Raw genomic sequence first — 16746 nt, 5'->3', positions numbered from 1 at the left:
TATTTAAGTCACCTAAACTCACCTGCAGTGAGCACTGTTACAAAAAATATTTTAGTCTTATGTTTAGACAAAAACAGTGTTAGATATCTTTTCAATCATATCTAACTGTGATTCTCTCAGCAGCATTAAAGGTGGCAGCATATTTTAGAGTGATGTGTGCTGAGTTGTCTTACTCGGGCAACAGTGGTGCAACAGGTCCTTGTGCATTCCTTCCCATACCTAAAGTGCAAGAAGCAAGTTAGGCAGCATTTGAAGAGTTATTCTCAAGGGGCCTTCACAGTGCTTGATAGCCAAGACATTCTTCTCATGCCAAGGAGGACATCAACAACAAAACCCAAAGTAGTGTTTGCTGCCTTCAAATAAATAGATTCCTACTACTGTGCAACAAAGATATTCACAGAGTGGACTCACAAAAAAAGGGGGTAAGGATCTGCCACAACTAAAGCTGAATAATTTCATAACAGTTGCCTAAAAAAAGGGCACCCAGTCTCCTTCTTTATGTGTACATATCCGTTGGTGGTAGAATCCTAAGAAACTTAGGGGAATTGTCCCACCAGGCTCTGCTTTTTATGGGTGCATTGAAATGGATAGGGGACCAACCTGCTAAACTTGCTGGCCAATCATTTATCAGCTGGCCAATCATATATCAGGACTTGTCATTTTGACTGAAGAGGCACACTGTACCTGAAGATCCATAGAAAGGGGAAGGAGCGCAATGTCGAAGAGACCACCACCGAGGTAACTATTGTTAATGGATGGACATCCAGAACAAAAATACGTTTATTTCTGCTGTAGGGAAGGATATAGTTACTAAATTCTGATTTCATGTAAGAAAATTAAAACACCGTAGGCAGCAGAATGTGGGACTACTGTTAATTTTCCATAATCACACTGGTTTACACATTTGCTTAATATTGTATCAATGTCTACCCATCCTACAAATATGTACAATGGCAAATTCTTATTTTATTACACAGCTGTCAAGCCTATTCATAACATGAAAAATAAATTCTTATATAACTAATGTACTACAATCTTATTAATCCACAGAAGCTTTGATACTGAAAAGTAGAGCTTATAAACACAAAGGTTTTTGAAACAAAAAATTCATAACGATACATATTTCAAACAAAACATCATCTCGTGTATTCGGGAAAATTTTCATAACAAATTAATACTGTAATCAACATAACTAACAATTAAATGAAGGCACTCTGGAGAATTTAGTCACATAAGGCACATACATTGCATAATATTTGTAAAATCACATGAAGATAAAATTCTTGAAATAGTCAATTCATAATACCTAATTAAATCAACATTGCTAATAGTTAAATAAAGGAACTAAAAAGAATCAAGTCACATATGGCTATTTGTAAATTCATGTGAAAATACAGTATAAAACTCTTGAAATTGTCAATTCATAATACAAAATACATAGCAGGTAATGGTAACATATAAATGATAAACTCCTCATAAATGAATCAGATCTTTGAAATTGACAATGTTCGATTAAGCTATTTACGTGACGCATCTAAGAACATATTTTGACTATATAAAATCAACATACCATTTTAAGAGAAAAATAAATCTTATAATGCAACTCTTATTCGCCCACAACAAGATAACATTTGTCATCATAACATGGCCTCAACTTGATGATCAAGCTGATAATTAACATCTGTATAAGGTGTTGTTCTTTGGATCAAGCTGAAAATTAACACTTACATCAGGTTTTGTTCTTTGGATCAAACCGACGATTAATATTTGCATCACGTGTTCTTCTTCAGTTCAAGCTCATAATTAACATCTGCATCAGATGTTTTCTTCGAGGCTGCTGAAGACTTAGAACTTTTTTACATAAATGGTGCCGTAGTTTTCCTTCTGTGAGAGCTCAATAGCCCTAGACTTATGCATTTCTGCAAAGAAATAAAATCAAGAGATAAGAAACAACAAATTGTATAGTATAAAACAACCATAAAAAACATTACTGATAGAGCAAATCATTAATAGTCCCAACCAAGCGAAGTGATTACATTGCTCTGTGACTCTGGGCTTCTCACAACCAACTCCCAACTGAGCGTCGAGAATCTCATAAACAATCTCACAAACCAAAACATTGCTAACCAAGATAAGAGCATCGCTCTCAAAAGACTTACATCCTACTCCAGTACAAAAGTAAAAAGAATCACATCCTATCTTTGAGGTAATTAATAAATGCTTGAACCCTAATATCAAAATACATTATTTCAGGTATACACAAAGCATAACATGTTTTATCAATGCAATATGATGCAATGTTGCGCAATACACGTAACATTTGTGGTAATACAGTACATTATTACAATAATACATATCAGTATCCTCCCTCTTAACTTGACATTGTAAATATCTTTATAAAGCTAATCTCTCACGGGGCTTTCCTCTATTAATCCTATTAGGAAGCATTCTAACCTCATCTTGTACTGGTACATGAATTTGTTCTGAATCTACTGTACATTTAAAGTTGGAGCATCTTGGTTAATATTTGACTCATTTGATCTAACTACTACTGAAAATTTTCCATCTCTAACATTTACATGCTCTACTGTATTTCTGTTTAATGGCTGTAATTGATTAACATGACGTTATACAATATTTCCACCAACTTGAACATCATAAAGTAAATTTCCTATCTCTCTTACAATCTCTCCTGATACCCACTTCTCTTGAGTGTTGTACGATCTTACCATGACATCAGATAGGGGTAAAAAATGTCTTACTTTAAGGAGATTTTCTACTTGTTTATACCCTCTATCTTCTAAATCACTTTGCAAACTTGGATACTACAAATCCAACTTGCACCTTATCCTCCTCCCCATCAACAAATTTGATGGTGTCACGCCTATTGTGCTGTGCGGTGTTGTTCTATAAGACAAAAAAAACTTTGATACATGTAAAAATATGTTACCTGAATTTGCTTTTCTACACTACATATTGATATAAAATTTAGTGTAAATAAATAATCATTAGACTAAAAGGAAAAATATGTTACGATCTGCTATCTATTTACCCAAATTAAAGAAAAATAAATCGCTAAAGTGTTTGATATGCATACGTAGGAGCATTGTGCGTTCGTATATACCACACAGTATAATTCATTGCGATTATTTAACCTAAATATTTACTTATTGATATAAAACTAATTGTAAATAAATAATTATTAGCCTGAAAGGAAAACAGTGTTATGATCTGTTATTTATATATATCGAAATGAAAGAAAAATAAATCTCTAATGTGTTTGATATGCGTAGTAGCATTGTAGTACGTTCGTACATACAATACAGTTTTGTTTATTGTGTTCAACTGGAAAATGTACTTATTGATATAAAATTCATTGTAAATAAATAATTATGAGATGTTAAAATGAAAATAATCTTATGATCTGTTATTTATTTACCAAAATAAAAGGAAAATAAATCGCCATTGTTTGACATGCGTAGTAGAATTGCGCATTTGTACATACAATACAGTTCTGTTCATTGTTTATTGACTTAATATATCGCTACAGTGATATGTTTGATATGCATAGTAGCATTGTGTGTTCATACAGTACACACAATAAGGTAATGCTCATTGTATTTTTTAACTTGAAAATATACTTATTGATATGAATTGTAAATAAATAAGCATGAGATTATAAGGAAAAATGTGTTATAATCTATTATTTATATATTGAAATTGAAGAAAAAATATTTCGCAAATATATAATTTTTTTTTTTAATATTTAGTAGATAATTTCATAGGAAATCAGGAGAATCCGTGATTCCACGAATGTTGATTTGTGAATAGCAGGCGGTAACTTCATTCTCCCGTAAATTAAATAAAAAAGCCCAGCTAAATTTTTCTATTCGACATACTCAAGAAAAAATAAAAGGAAGTTCTAAGGATCTTCCTGTATTCCTTTTCCCAGAAAAAAATCAATGGGTGGTACCCAGTTCTTTCTTGTTTCCCTTTTGTCCAGGTCTCTTGGAATTTCACCATATTTCTGTATAGTGCGAGTTAGTGTGTGGTTAGCATTCTGACATTAGGTAGTCTGCATGATCGCTATGTCCCTCCGCAATCAGCAAAACTACTACATAATTTTTCAAACTTCCTAGAAGTCCAATGAGAGCCTTTGGAATCTCAATTTCCCAGGGGTACCCTATAACATGAAAAGGTTTTGCGCATCCAATGATTCTTTCAGGATTGGCTAGTGATAACCTGCCCTTTGCATTGACAAAAGTTTCTTCAACTGAGTTCTCTAGGGAGGATGCAGGAACTGTGATTGTATTGGAAACCATTTGTATGGTCTTAGCGAAGTTGCAAATGAAAATAAAGCACATTTCATAAGTTTCTGTTCAGCAAACAATCTTGTCATTGGAAGTACTCTTTTTCAACACAAGAACATCCACAAGTATTCATGGACTTCACTGTGTGGCAATTGAAAAAATCAGATAGACAACATTGCCATTAATAAAGAGAGAGAATGAGGACTCTGAGAAATGTAAGAAGCTATAGAGGTGCAGATATTGGTAGTGATCACCATATTCTCATTGCCACACTTAAATTAAAACTGAAAACACCCAACAGAAAAATGAATACCTAAGTTTGATACAACTAACCTTTAAGAGGAAGAGCACAGAGAAACATTTGCAACAGAATATAGGAATTAATTTGCGGTCTTAAGAGCCTTTAAGAGACAAAAAACAGACAATTAATGAAGAATGGTGTGATATTAAGAACATATCTATCAATTGGTAGTGAATTCTTAGGACACGAAGTAACAAGAAGAAAGCCATGGATATGAAATGATAATTGGGATACTATAAAAAGGAGATAAAGACAGAAGTTGATTGTTGAAAGTTTTTGAGTAAGTTATGAAAATTACAAGGTAGGGCATGCTGAGTATTCCAGTATTGACAGTGAGGTCAAAAGAAAAGCCAGGAATGACTGGAGACAATATTTAGTCAGTAAAGCAGAAGAGGCTGACAAAGCTATGAATTTAGGAAGTGGCTAGGGTGTAAGAATTGCTTATAGAATTATTAATAAAACCTAGACTGGGGCAAAGAAGAAGAAGCAGCATATACCCACGGTTTAGGTATAGGAGCTCAACCAATTTGTTTACCAAAATTCAGGCAACTCACACACTATGCCGAGCGTACTCCCGGTAGTTGCCTGTCTCCTGTAGCGAGTTGCCACTTTCCTTTTTCCTATATATACATACACACATATGTACATATTTTTCCATAAACATTTCAATCAGATATCTTATCCTGAAAAATATGGTTTGGAAAACAAAGTAAATTACATCATCTGAGAAATGAAAGCCAGAATCATTTATGTATAATTTCATTTCCGAGGCTAGTCATTTTATTCACATTGTTTTCCCTCCCTAAGGCTTTCAACATGAATGGCCTTAAAAACCTGTCTCATGAAATAGGTGTGGGAAAAATGCCTTGACTTCTGTTGATCCTTTTAACCCAGGAATTTTCGTTAATGAGTGGTATTCGTTTCATGACATAAATGCGGGTACTGCATCGAAAATGTTTTCACTCTGTAGCCCCCTATATATCGCAAACTTTCTTCCTCTATGACATCAGGTAACGATTATGTGTTAATAGGATCTGTTGGCAAATTATATATATCGTCACCTGAGTTTGATGTAATACCCGTTTCAATTTTCATAACTAATTCCATATTTTTGAAAATTTGGCTGGTAATGCAAATTTCTACTGCAAGGTCGCAGTCATCATAATTTCTCACATTGTTGTTGCATTCGTTAATGCTAACTCATTTGTTAAACAGTCGATATTTTCATGCTCTATATCTATGTTTGTTTGATTACTAATTAAAACAACATTTTTCCCAGAAGCAGCTTTCTCATTAGATATTTATAGCTTATAACACCGGGATGATCATATGGTACAATGATCTGTCTGCAACATAAAAAAGCTCTAACACGTCCTGTTTTAGTCTTCTAGTCGATATATATGCAACATTATATTCACTGACTAATAATTCATATAACCCCATAAGTGAGTGACAGGAACACTACAAACTATAAAGACTGTTTGACCTAGTGTTGCACATTCACATTTTTGTCATTACACTAATGACTTTACACAAGAGATTTTGTTCTGGTTTTCTGAGTAACTTCCGTGATTTAACCTCCTCTAACATTAGATAAGTCCATAAGATCGAACCAATCATTAAACATTGAGATGAATTATGCAGTAGGCCTATCATTCCAGTTTCTGTTTTTTAGCAGTCCTCTCCCTCCTTAATAATCAACAGACTTAGCAGAGCTGTTTGATATCAGCTGCACAGCATACTACACTCGCTGAAGTTTAGTGTTTTGTAAGTTTAGATGAATTTCACCAATCTTATAATCTAGACCACATTCTGTGCGAGTATTACTTAGCATATCCCTAACACAATAATCCGATATCAGTGTTCCGTCATCAAAGCAACACCCTTTAGTTATAAAGTGATTTATTATCAATTTTATCATGTGTGGGGCATCTGCAAATAAGAATAATTCCCCATGGTGAGAAGGATCTTTTCATTGAAACAAGCTTACAGTTTATTGGGTCTATCCCAAAGTGCTTCCTTAACTTTACATTGGTTGTCCCCAGATCCAGCGCGATTGCAATCAGAGGATGCAAAGCATTCTATACTCCCTAAATTAGTCGCATTATTATTTCATGCATTTAAGGTTTATCAAAATCATAAAAGAGGGATTGTTTCCATTTACTAATTAAGCACATAATTATTATTACCTGAACATTTCCATAAGGTTTATATAGTCTGTCCGTTCCCTTATCATAACTATACTGTTTTGTCATGCTTATTTCATGAAATGACATGACTGCAAGCCTCTCCTATACAGTTAAAGTTTCAGCTTTAGTTTTCATCAAAGACAAAACAAAATTTAATATACATGACTCGTAAGGAAAATGTGCTGAATTGACGAGTGCATTGCTGGTATGGACATTATCAAATCAATGTTAGGCCAAATATTTCTTCCTATATTCGTCTCTAGGAAATCTAGAGAATCGAACTTCTGAGCCATTTTTTTCTATCATCAAAGCATGCATAAACTGCACAATTCATAATTCCAACAAAACTGTTTCCCTGAGCATTCTTGAACAGTTGTCTGATGTTATGATTTGTAACTGACAAAAGTCCATACAAAGGGAAGGTATTTTGAAGTGAAATGCATATTAATTTAATCTGCCTATGACCTGTGTTACGACGATAAATAAAGGAATCTCAAGTACAGAGACTAGGTGTTAGTATTAACGAATAATCTACAATCATGGTTGTAGCTTGAGCGTGCCTACAACTTCATTGATAAGCAAAATAATTCTGCCTGATTCGTACTCTATGAGTCCTCCTTTCCCTCAAGCTCCCACGTGTGAAGTCACGCCGTTGAGGTAGTGACAGGTAGACCTGCGTTACGGCTAGCCTAAAATATCTTAACCGTACATATACCCATCTAAAAGAGAGATGGCTCTGTTATAGAAACAGAAGTTGAAGAAAGACAACGTTGGGTAGAAAACTTTAGTGAGGTTATGAATAAGAGATATGAAGGGAATAATTTGATTGATATACCTGAAGCTGATGAAGACCTTGATGGGCCAATGAATCAATTCAGTGTACTTGAAGTCGAAGCTATCCTAAAAAAACTAGAGATGGAAAGCCCCAGGATATGATAGAATAACTTCCGAGATGATACTGGCCGAAAATGAAGTGACTCCCTGGCTACTTTGTAGAATTTGGCATGAAGAGACAAAATCTGATGAATGGGAGTTAGGAGTGTTGGTGGAAATAGCAAAATAAAAGGAGACCTGACTGATTACAATAATTACAGAGGTATAACACTTACGTCAGTTATGAAAATACATAGTATGCTTATTCTAAAAGACTGGAGAGAAAGATTGATTAAAAGCTAAGAGATGAACAAGCAGGATTTAAAAAGGGTACAAGTTGCACTGACCAAATTTTCATTTTGAGACATGTTGTACAGCAATGGGTAGCATATGGAAATCCTCTTTTGATGGCATTTGAGGACTATGAAAAAAACCTTGAATGTATGCACCAGCCAATTTTGTGGAGAGTCCTCCGTTATTAACGAATTCCTCTTAAATATGTAAATTTGATTAAGTCTGTTCATGAACATAGCAAGTGCAAAGTTATTGTTAATGGAGTTATCAAATGAATTTCCAGTGAGCAGTAGAGTACACCAAGGGAATGTGATGTCACCTATGTTGTTTATCCTACTCCTGGATTTTGTAATGCATAGAACAGTCAGAGATGGTGGAGTAGGATTGGACTTGATTGGTGATAGGAATTTAGCAAACCCAGAGTGTGCTGATGATATTGTCATTGCTAGCAGAACACCACAGGATTTGCAATGCTTGCTTACGAGAATGCATGGAATATCACACGAGGTTGGGGTGAAGATAAATAGAAAAAAGAAAGATGATGAGAACGGAGTATGCAAAGGAAGATGAAATATCATTGGAAGGAGAAAGGATTAATGAGGTACAATCATTTAAGTATTTAGGAACTATGGTCTCCAATACACAGTCTTTAGAACTAAGAGTTTAGTGAAAGACTGAAAAAAAGCAAATCAGATAATGACTAGGTTCGAGTAAAATTTGGAAATAAAATAGTCTGAAATTACACATAAAAACCAGGCTACAGGGTATATATATTAAGTTTAGTGAGATCGGTGTTACTCTATGGAAATGAGTCTTGGTATGAAAATGAAACAATCTCGAATAGATTTAGAAAATTTGAGAACAAAGCCGTCAGAAGGCTATTGGAAGTTAAATGGTAGGACAGGATTAGAAATGAAACTATTGAGAGATTACTCGAGTACCACATGTGGATGAGATCATGATGAAGGGTAGATGGAGATGGTTAGGGCATACTCATCGCACTGCACTCCCCAAGAGAGATTAATTCATCAAATGTTCAGCTGGGCTCCACAAGGCACTAGAAGAGTTGGAAGACCCAGGCCTACATGGCTGAGGACTATCAAGTGCAAAGTAGATGATGAATGGAGAAGTGTGGAATTAAAAGCTTAAGATAGAGACGACTGGCAAAATCTAACTGAGGCCCCTTGCATCAATAGACGTAGGAGATGACGATGATTAGGGTTAACATGGCTTGGTTGGCTCCTGTACCACTCATGGTTGTTCCAGTGACCTCGTGCGAGTTTCCAATGGGAGCTTTGGATGCTCTCATTTATGCCAGAACTGAGGTCGACCTCCTATCATCGAGTGTAATGCAGGAATACCAGCAGCAGATGGTGCCCAACACCATTGGACTGATGGATTTACAGCAAACAGGATCTAAGACTTTAGGTACAGTCATTCTGACTCCTACACTGCATTGAATGACATTCATCCCGAGTGTGTTCCATGTAGTGCCTCCAGGGACTATGACTGAGCAAATTGGGTGATAATTGACAGCCTGTCTAACTCAGACTATTGGAATTCTTCTCAGAAGGACCAGTTCCGCCAGATGCTTCACATCATCTTCTGGTCATCAGTACTAGTGATGTTGATATAGGAGAGTGCTCAAGCACACCAATATACATTCACCTGTATGACGAGACGCCCATTTATCAGTGGGTCTGATGGTTTGCAAAACCTGTCGCTGACGCCATTGAAGAACAATGCAAGGAGTTACATGAACTAGGTATCTTTGAAACCAGCATCTCTCCTTGGTCTTCACTCACTGTTGTTCCAGTTCACAAAAATGACAACAGTATATGGATGTATGTGGACTATCAGAGACTGAATAAGGTGACAGGCTCTGACAAGTCCCCGATGGCAAACAAGGTAGATTCTGTATTTGGATTACAAGGAGTAAAATATTTTACCACCCTTGACCTGGTTCGTGGCTACAATCGGTTACCGTAAGCAGAAGGCAATACAGAAAAAAGGGCTTTCTCTACTGCCTTTGGACACTGGCAGTTCAGACGTCTATCATTTGGACTGAATAATGAACCTGCTGTGTTCCAGAGAGAAATGCAGAGTATTCTACAAGAGTTCCAAAAAGCCAATGTGATTGTCTACATTGATGATTTCATCCTTAGGGTTTCTTTCGATGAACACCTAAAACTGGTAGAATGAATTTTGACAATTCTCTGGAAGCATGGGATTAAGATAAAACTTTGGAAGTTGTTCTTTGATTGAAGCCGAGGTCAAGTATCTTGGTCATCTGATTGGACGTTCTAGTATGCATAAGCTACCATAGTGAATCTAGAAAGTGGAGGACTTCCCTAAAACTACCACTGTGTATGAGTTACGGGGATTCCCGAGACTGGTAAACTTCCAACGAAAGTTTATTCCAATGTGATTATTATTACAATTCACGTATTGGAACAACAACTATAATAATGTCCATACAGTTGCATATTCGTTTAATTAAAATGAGGTAATTCAACACCCCGTTATCTGCGAAGAACAGAGGATGAAAATCGCAGGGGGCCCAAGCTGAAATGGACTTATGCCTTTGAGCATTTGAAAGAACTGATCCAAGAGGACCTTATGTTGTTGTACCAACTACTCCATTGATGTTAACCCATGGAGCTACCATCAGAATTCCACAGCAGACTGGTTATCCCGCTGGCCCACATTTCTGCCTGATTACTACTGAATCTACAACTTCTAAGTTGCCTAATGAACTGGTCTTCTATAAGGAAGTTCGGTGGTCCAGATTCTTTCATAGAATCTTTGGAGCTAGTCGTCAACTATTGAGTGGGAGGGTCAGGTGTTGCACCAGTCTCTCAGCTGAAGGTAATTAAGCTTCGGAATGCCTTAGTTTAGCAGTTTCTGAAAAATGCTGATTGACTAGGTTTCAAACAAAATAAGACTAGCAGGAAGTGAATTAGGGAAATGTGTTTTCCAAGTACAGTCCCAGCTCTGGAGTTGCTTTTGGTAGTGTCTAAGCTATTGCACCTGGATATCTGAGTACATTTTGGTCCCACATGTCCAGTAGTTTATTGTGATCCAACCATGACTGAGCCTCAGTGTGTGCATTCTCAGTGTCTTTCTGAAGTGCATCTTAACCCTCTGATCAAGCACCGTAATAACATCCCTCCAACTGACAAGATTCTGGGCCCTAAGATGGAGATGAAAGATCTTATGCCTGACGCTGAAGGCTTGGCCGCTGATGATCATGAAGCACCAGAGGATTATCCTGTAATCCAGTACATGAACGAAAAGACACCTCGTCATTCTAGTTGTAAGTATGTCTCAACACTCGGCAGTAGGTCTAGTAATGTTACTGGACACCTTATTTAGTGCCCTTATTAATACAGGGGCACAGGTTTCCCTTGTCAGTGAGTCCCTACTGAGCCAGCTGTGCACAGAGTACCAGATACTGTCAAGAGAAAAGTTAAAGATTGATTGATTGATTTAAAGTTTTCAGGCATCCTGACATCTAAGGTCATTGACGCCGGTAACATTTAATTTATGTATACAAAAATAAAAAAATAAAATAAAATAAAAAATAAAAGAGTATTCAATTAAAATCATAAAAGTTGAATGTCATAAAAGTTAAATATTTTTCAGAAGACCTGCTTCTGAAATAAATCTAAAAATGCCACTTGCATGTAGGACACATCATTTCCAAGAATCTTGGCAAGGATGAACCTGCCACCCTCACCTCGAGCCTCAAACAAATATCTATTCCTTAAGTTGTTATAATTGGGGCATTCGGTCAACAAATGCCTTACTGTTAGAGGTACTAAACAAGTCGTCACAATACGGTTGGTGTTGGCCCTTCAGCAGAAACTCGTGTGTCAACCGAGTGTGACCAATACGGAGACGACAAAGAGACGTCTCCCATTTTCGGGGCATCATATTATACCTCCAAGGAGATATGTCATTTGTTACCTCTTGCATTTTATTCCCATCTAGGCTATCCCATTGCTGTTGCCATTTATTGCAAACCAATTTCTTGATGTCAGGTAAGAAATCATTACAGGGAATGGGATACCTTCTTGGCAGTAACTTGGATGCAGCCTTCTTAGTCAGTGAATCTGCCTTCTCATTCCCAGACACACCTACATGTGCTGGAACCCAACAAAATTGAACTGTTATATCTCTCCGTCCAATAATAAAAAGCCATTCTAAAATCTTTAAAACGTGAGGGTTATTAGAATTAAAAACTTCTATAGCTTGAAGGACACTCCTTGCATCACTAAAAATTGTAAAATTACCCTCCTTCTCAAACGCTATTTTCTCAATAGCGGTTAATATGCCATACAGTTCGGCAGTAAATATGGAAGCGGTCAGAGGAAGTGCACCTCTACAATTAAAATCATTACTATGTACTCCAAATCCAACGGCAGCATCAGATTTGGAGCCATCAGTATAGATAAAAGTTGATCCTCTATGTTCTTTAACATGTTCATTAAATAGAGACCTGGCTTCTAGGTCTGACATATTCCTCTTATCTCCAATAAGATATTTACAAAAAGATATCTCTGGTAACTTCCATGGAGGCGTTGATGATACCTTGAATGAAAGTACCTTATTTCTAATTATATCCAGACTATTTAATAATCGTTTCACCCGAAAGCCATAAGGTTGAGGAGATTTTGGGTGCAACTCAAAGTATGATGCGTGTCTTACAAGGCTTGCAGTCTGAAAGGCTAGAGAGTTAGGGAGTCTTTGCAATCTAAACCAATACCGAATAATTGAAGACATTCGGTAAAGGTCTAGAGGTAACTCTCCAGCATCAACAAGGAGACTTGGGATAGGCGAGGTTTTAAAAGCTCCAGTAGACAATCTAATACCTGCATGATGTATCGAGTCTAATATTTTTAACCGGCTTGGGGTGGCTGAAGAATATATTTCACAACCATAACTAATTTTGGAAAAAAATCAAGGCCTTGTATAATTTTAAAATAGTATTGCGGTCTGCCCCCCATGATGTATGGGACAATACTTTTAAGATATTCAGAGCTTCAACACATTTAGCTTTTAACGCTTTTAAGTGAGAAACCCATGTAAGCCTACAATCAAATATCAAACCTAAAAATTTAGCTTCTTTTGCACATGGTATCCGTTGACCTTTAATGTATATATCCAGGTCTAGATGTAGGCTACTCCCCAGATACGACAAAAATGGACAATGGTAGTTTTACTTGTCGAGAACTTAAATCGATTCATGTCAGCCCACTGGATAATTTTATTAATAGAGAGTTGGATTTTTCTCTCAACCATTGCCATTCTAGAGCCAGCAAATGATATCGAGAGATCATCCACAATTAATGTTGAGAGAACATCCTGGGGAATGGCTGAGGATATCCCATTAATTGCTAGTGCAAAAATTGTTACACTCAGCACACTACCCTGAGGAACTCCTTCTTCCTGGCACTTACTCTTTGATAGAGCTTCCCAACTCTCACTTGAAATACTCTACGTGAAAGAAATGCCTGAATAAATAGTGGCACCTCTCCTCTCAATCCCAATTCATGAATTGTTTTAAGTATACCATATCTCCATGTGGTATCATATGCCTTTTCAAGGTCAAAAAATACTGTAACATGGTGCTGTTTGGAAGCAAAGGCTTCACAAATAGAAGACTCAAGTCGTATCAACACATCAGTCGTTGAGTGCATTTTTCGGAATCCACATTGAATCGATGATAAAATGCCTTTCTTTTCAAGGTACCACATCAGCCTTGCATTTACCATCTTCTCCATGATTTTACATAAACAAGATGTCAATGCAATAGGACGATAGTTTGCTGCTAAAAACTTGTCTTTACCGGGTTTTAAAAAGGCTAAAATAATGGCTAGTTCCCAAACACTTGGGTAACTATGATCATGCCATATTCTATTAATAATGCTTAAAATAAATAGCTTTGTAGTAAATGTACATGTTTAATCATTGCATATGGAATTCCATCGGGTCCAGGGGCTGTATCATTGCAATGAGCAAGTGCGGAATCAAATTCTGTTTCAGTGAAAGGAGAATTATACGAATCTTCACTTCTTGTTGCAAAATTTAAAATTTTCTTTTCTTCAGTGCTCCTATAATGGTGACCAGGGGCTCCTTCGCACTTGCTGGATACATTTGAAAAATGATTAGCCAGGGCATTGCTAACATCATTTGCTTCAGTTACATACTGGCCATTCACCTTCAACACTGGTGGTGGGTTGGGGGTGAATTTGCCAGCTATCTTTTTTACTTTCCTCCACACAGAAGATGGTGGTGTTCTACTGTTAATGGAGGAAACAAAAGACATCCATGACTGGCACCTTGCTTCTTTCATGGCACGACGGAACTGTGCTCTACATTTATTGTACATAATTAAATTCTCATCAGTTCTGCGTCTACGCAATCGTGTTAGAGATCTTCTTGTGGCTCTGTGGAGGGCAGTTAGTTCTGAAGACCACCACGGGACTGGTCGTCGTTTGAATAACCCTGCTGTTTTGAGAATTGAATTTACTCCTGCTGTATGGAGAGTTCCATTCAGTAAGTCTATGGCATCATCGATATTTTCAACCTGTCCTGTATCCCCCTCAATTTCGCTTAGCTCACGAAATTTATCCCAGTCCGCCTTGTCAAGATTCCATCGTGGCGATCCCTGTAAAGGTGGACCATTGTTGGTGTTTATAATGATTGGTGCATGATCACTAGTATGCCAATCATCTAATGTTCTCCAATCGAAGTCGAGAAGGCAATTAGAGCTTACGATTGATAGGTCAAAAGATGACAAGGTACCTGTCTGGACATGAAAGTGTGTGGGCTCTCCTGTATTAAGGAGTCCCACATCTTTATTTTCCACAATTGATGATATGATATTTCCCCTCGTGTTTGCTAAAACATCACCCCACAAAGGATGTCTACCATTCAAGTCTCCAAGTAAAAGAAAAGGTTGAGGGAGTTGCTGAATCACCTCCACTAAGTTATCATACAAAATGTTATCATTTGGAGGCAAGTACAGAGAACATATTGTATATTTTCGCCCTGTGTCAATCTGTACAACCACTGCCTGCAGAGGTGTACGAATAGACAGAAAAACTTGGGGAACATCTCGACGAACGTATATGAGACTTCCGCCATGGCTCCTCACTTGGTGATCATATGGTGTCCTATAACTAACATAATCGCGAGGACAAGGGGTATTATGATCAAGTTTGCTCTCCTGTAGACAAATAATTATGGGGGAATGCTCATGAATAAGGAGCTTAAGTTCTTCATATTTGGCCCTTAAACCCTGACAATTCCATTGCAAAATGGAGGAAAAAACTATGGTTTATAATTTGGTAGACCCCTTGGATGGAGTCTTCCCATTAGCAGTTTTTGATCTAACACTATTTTTAGGTGGTTTTATTAAAGAGGGTCTTGATAGATTGGGTTTAGCATTTATGATTTTCTTTTTGTCTTTTTGATCTGATTGTTGAGGAGGTTGGTGGACCTCCACTTGAATTTCCGATTTATTTAAATTGACTTCCAGATCAGAAATATCAACAGACAAATCATCATATTTATTTGACGTCGTGATTTTGATATTTCTTATGGAAGGGAGCGAGAGAGATGGAGGTCTCTCTCTTTTCCGATTAGTAGGTTTTGAGCTACCAGGTTTTTGCACCTCCCCCAATACAGGTGCACCTGGTAACTTGGTGTCAGGTGGCATCTCCATCAAATCAGGCAAGGACATGGCCTGGGAGAGGTTAGTACTATTGTTGGTAATGGGGGACGAAGGCTGTACAGAAATGGGCAATGACCCATTTTTAATACACTGTGGCAGAGCCTCAGAAGGTAATATGATTACCTTGACATGCAGTACTTTATTATCAGAGGTTGTATTTCTTTTCTTAGGATTACTGGCAGTGCTAGGTGGGGTTGATGTTTCCTGTGGTAAATTTACCTTTGATTTTAAGGCCTTTGCATAACTGGTTGATTTATTCAACAGTCTTTTTGCATGTCCCACACTTGTGTGTTCTAAACTTGATTTGTTTAGGGCAGCTTCCTCCAACTTATACAGTTCGCATCTTCTATCAGTTGATTTATGATTCAAATTGCAATTTGAACACCTGGCCTCAAGTGTACATTCTCCATGATAAGTTTTGGAGCAAATACCACACATTTTTCCATTTTTGCAAACTTTGGATGGGTGTGCAAATTTAAAGAAATTAAAACATTGCAGGGGCTTTTGTTTGAAAGGCCGAACTTTAATCCTTTCATTTTCAATAAAAAATATGGAAAGGTACATCCTGGAAAGTAAGTATAATCATTGAAGTTCCAGGAACCTTATGCACTTTCCATACATTTAATGGACACATAGAAAGTATCTCTTCCTCTGTAAATTCGTACAGGTCCTTATTAAAGACCACTCCCCTTCCATAACTAAAATTTAGATGAGGTTTCATTTCCAATGTAATTTCATCACTGCCTATCTGTAAGTTAGATAGTATTGCAGACTGAGTCGAAGATTTGGCATGGATGAGATAACTATTCTTCCCAAAACGAGATATATCTCCAGGTGCTATGGTTACTCCTTTTTTTTGGATAAACTTACATATCTTAAAATAATTCCCTATTATCCCTTTAGGTTCAGCTAAGAGCCACATTGGTGGTTTGGGTTTTCTCTGCGAAGGCATGGGTACATTTCTATCTTTTTCAAACCAATCAGCATGTTTGTACACATCCAATTCCTTTGGGACCTTATCACAAAGAGCTCCCATGA

The 16746-nt window shown here is 37.0% G+C and overlaps 1 protein-coding gene across 13 annotated transcripts in view; it reads right to left on the bottom strand.

The window, feature by feature from the left end:
* Positions 1–633: 633 nt before the first annotated feature.
* LOC137656632 (uncharacterized) overlaps positions 634–16746 on the bottom strand; it is a 425700-nt gene continuing 409587 nt past the window's right edge. For 4 of the 13 annotated variants that reach the window (XM_068390802.1, XM_068390806.1, XM_068390804.1 and 1 more), the window contains exon 23: positions 758–1919. In XM_068390802.1, the coding sequence (XP_068246903.1) occupies positions 1846–1919 (74 nt within the window). In that variant the 3' untranslated portion in view covers positions 758–1845. Of the gene's footprint in view, positions 1920–16746 lie in introns of all 13 variants that reach the window. The other 9 variants (XM_068390814.1, XM_068390809.1, XR_011046976.1 and 6 more) reach the window with 8 other exon arrangements.

Source organism: Palaemon carinicauda, chromosome 17, assembly GCF_036898095.1.
Source record: "Palaemon carinicauda isolate YSFRI2023 chromosome 17, ASM3689809v2, whole genome shotgun sequence".
Lineage (NCBI taxonomy): Eukaryota > Metazoa > Arthropoda > Malacostraca > Decapoda > Palaemonidae > Palaemon > Palaemon carinicauda.
The sequence above is the reverse complement of the archived record's forward strand: the minus strand, read 5'-3'. Positions and strand labels throughout refer to the sequence as shown.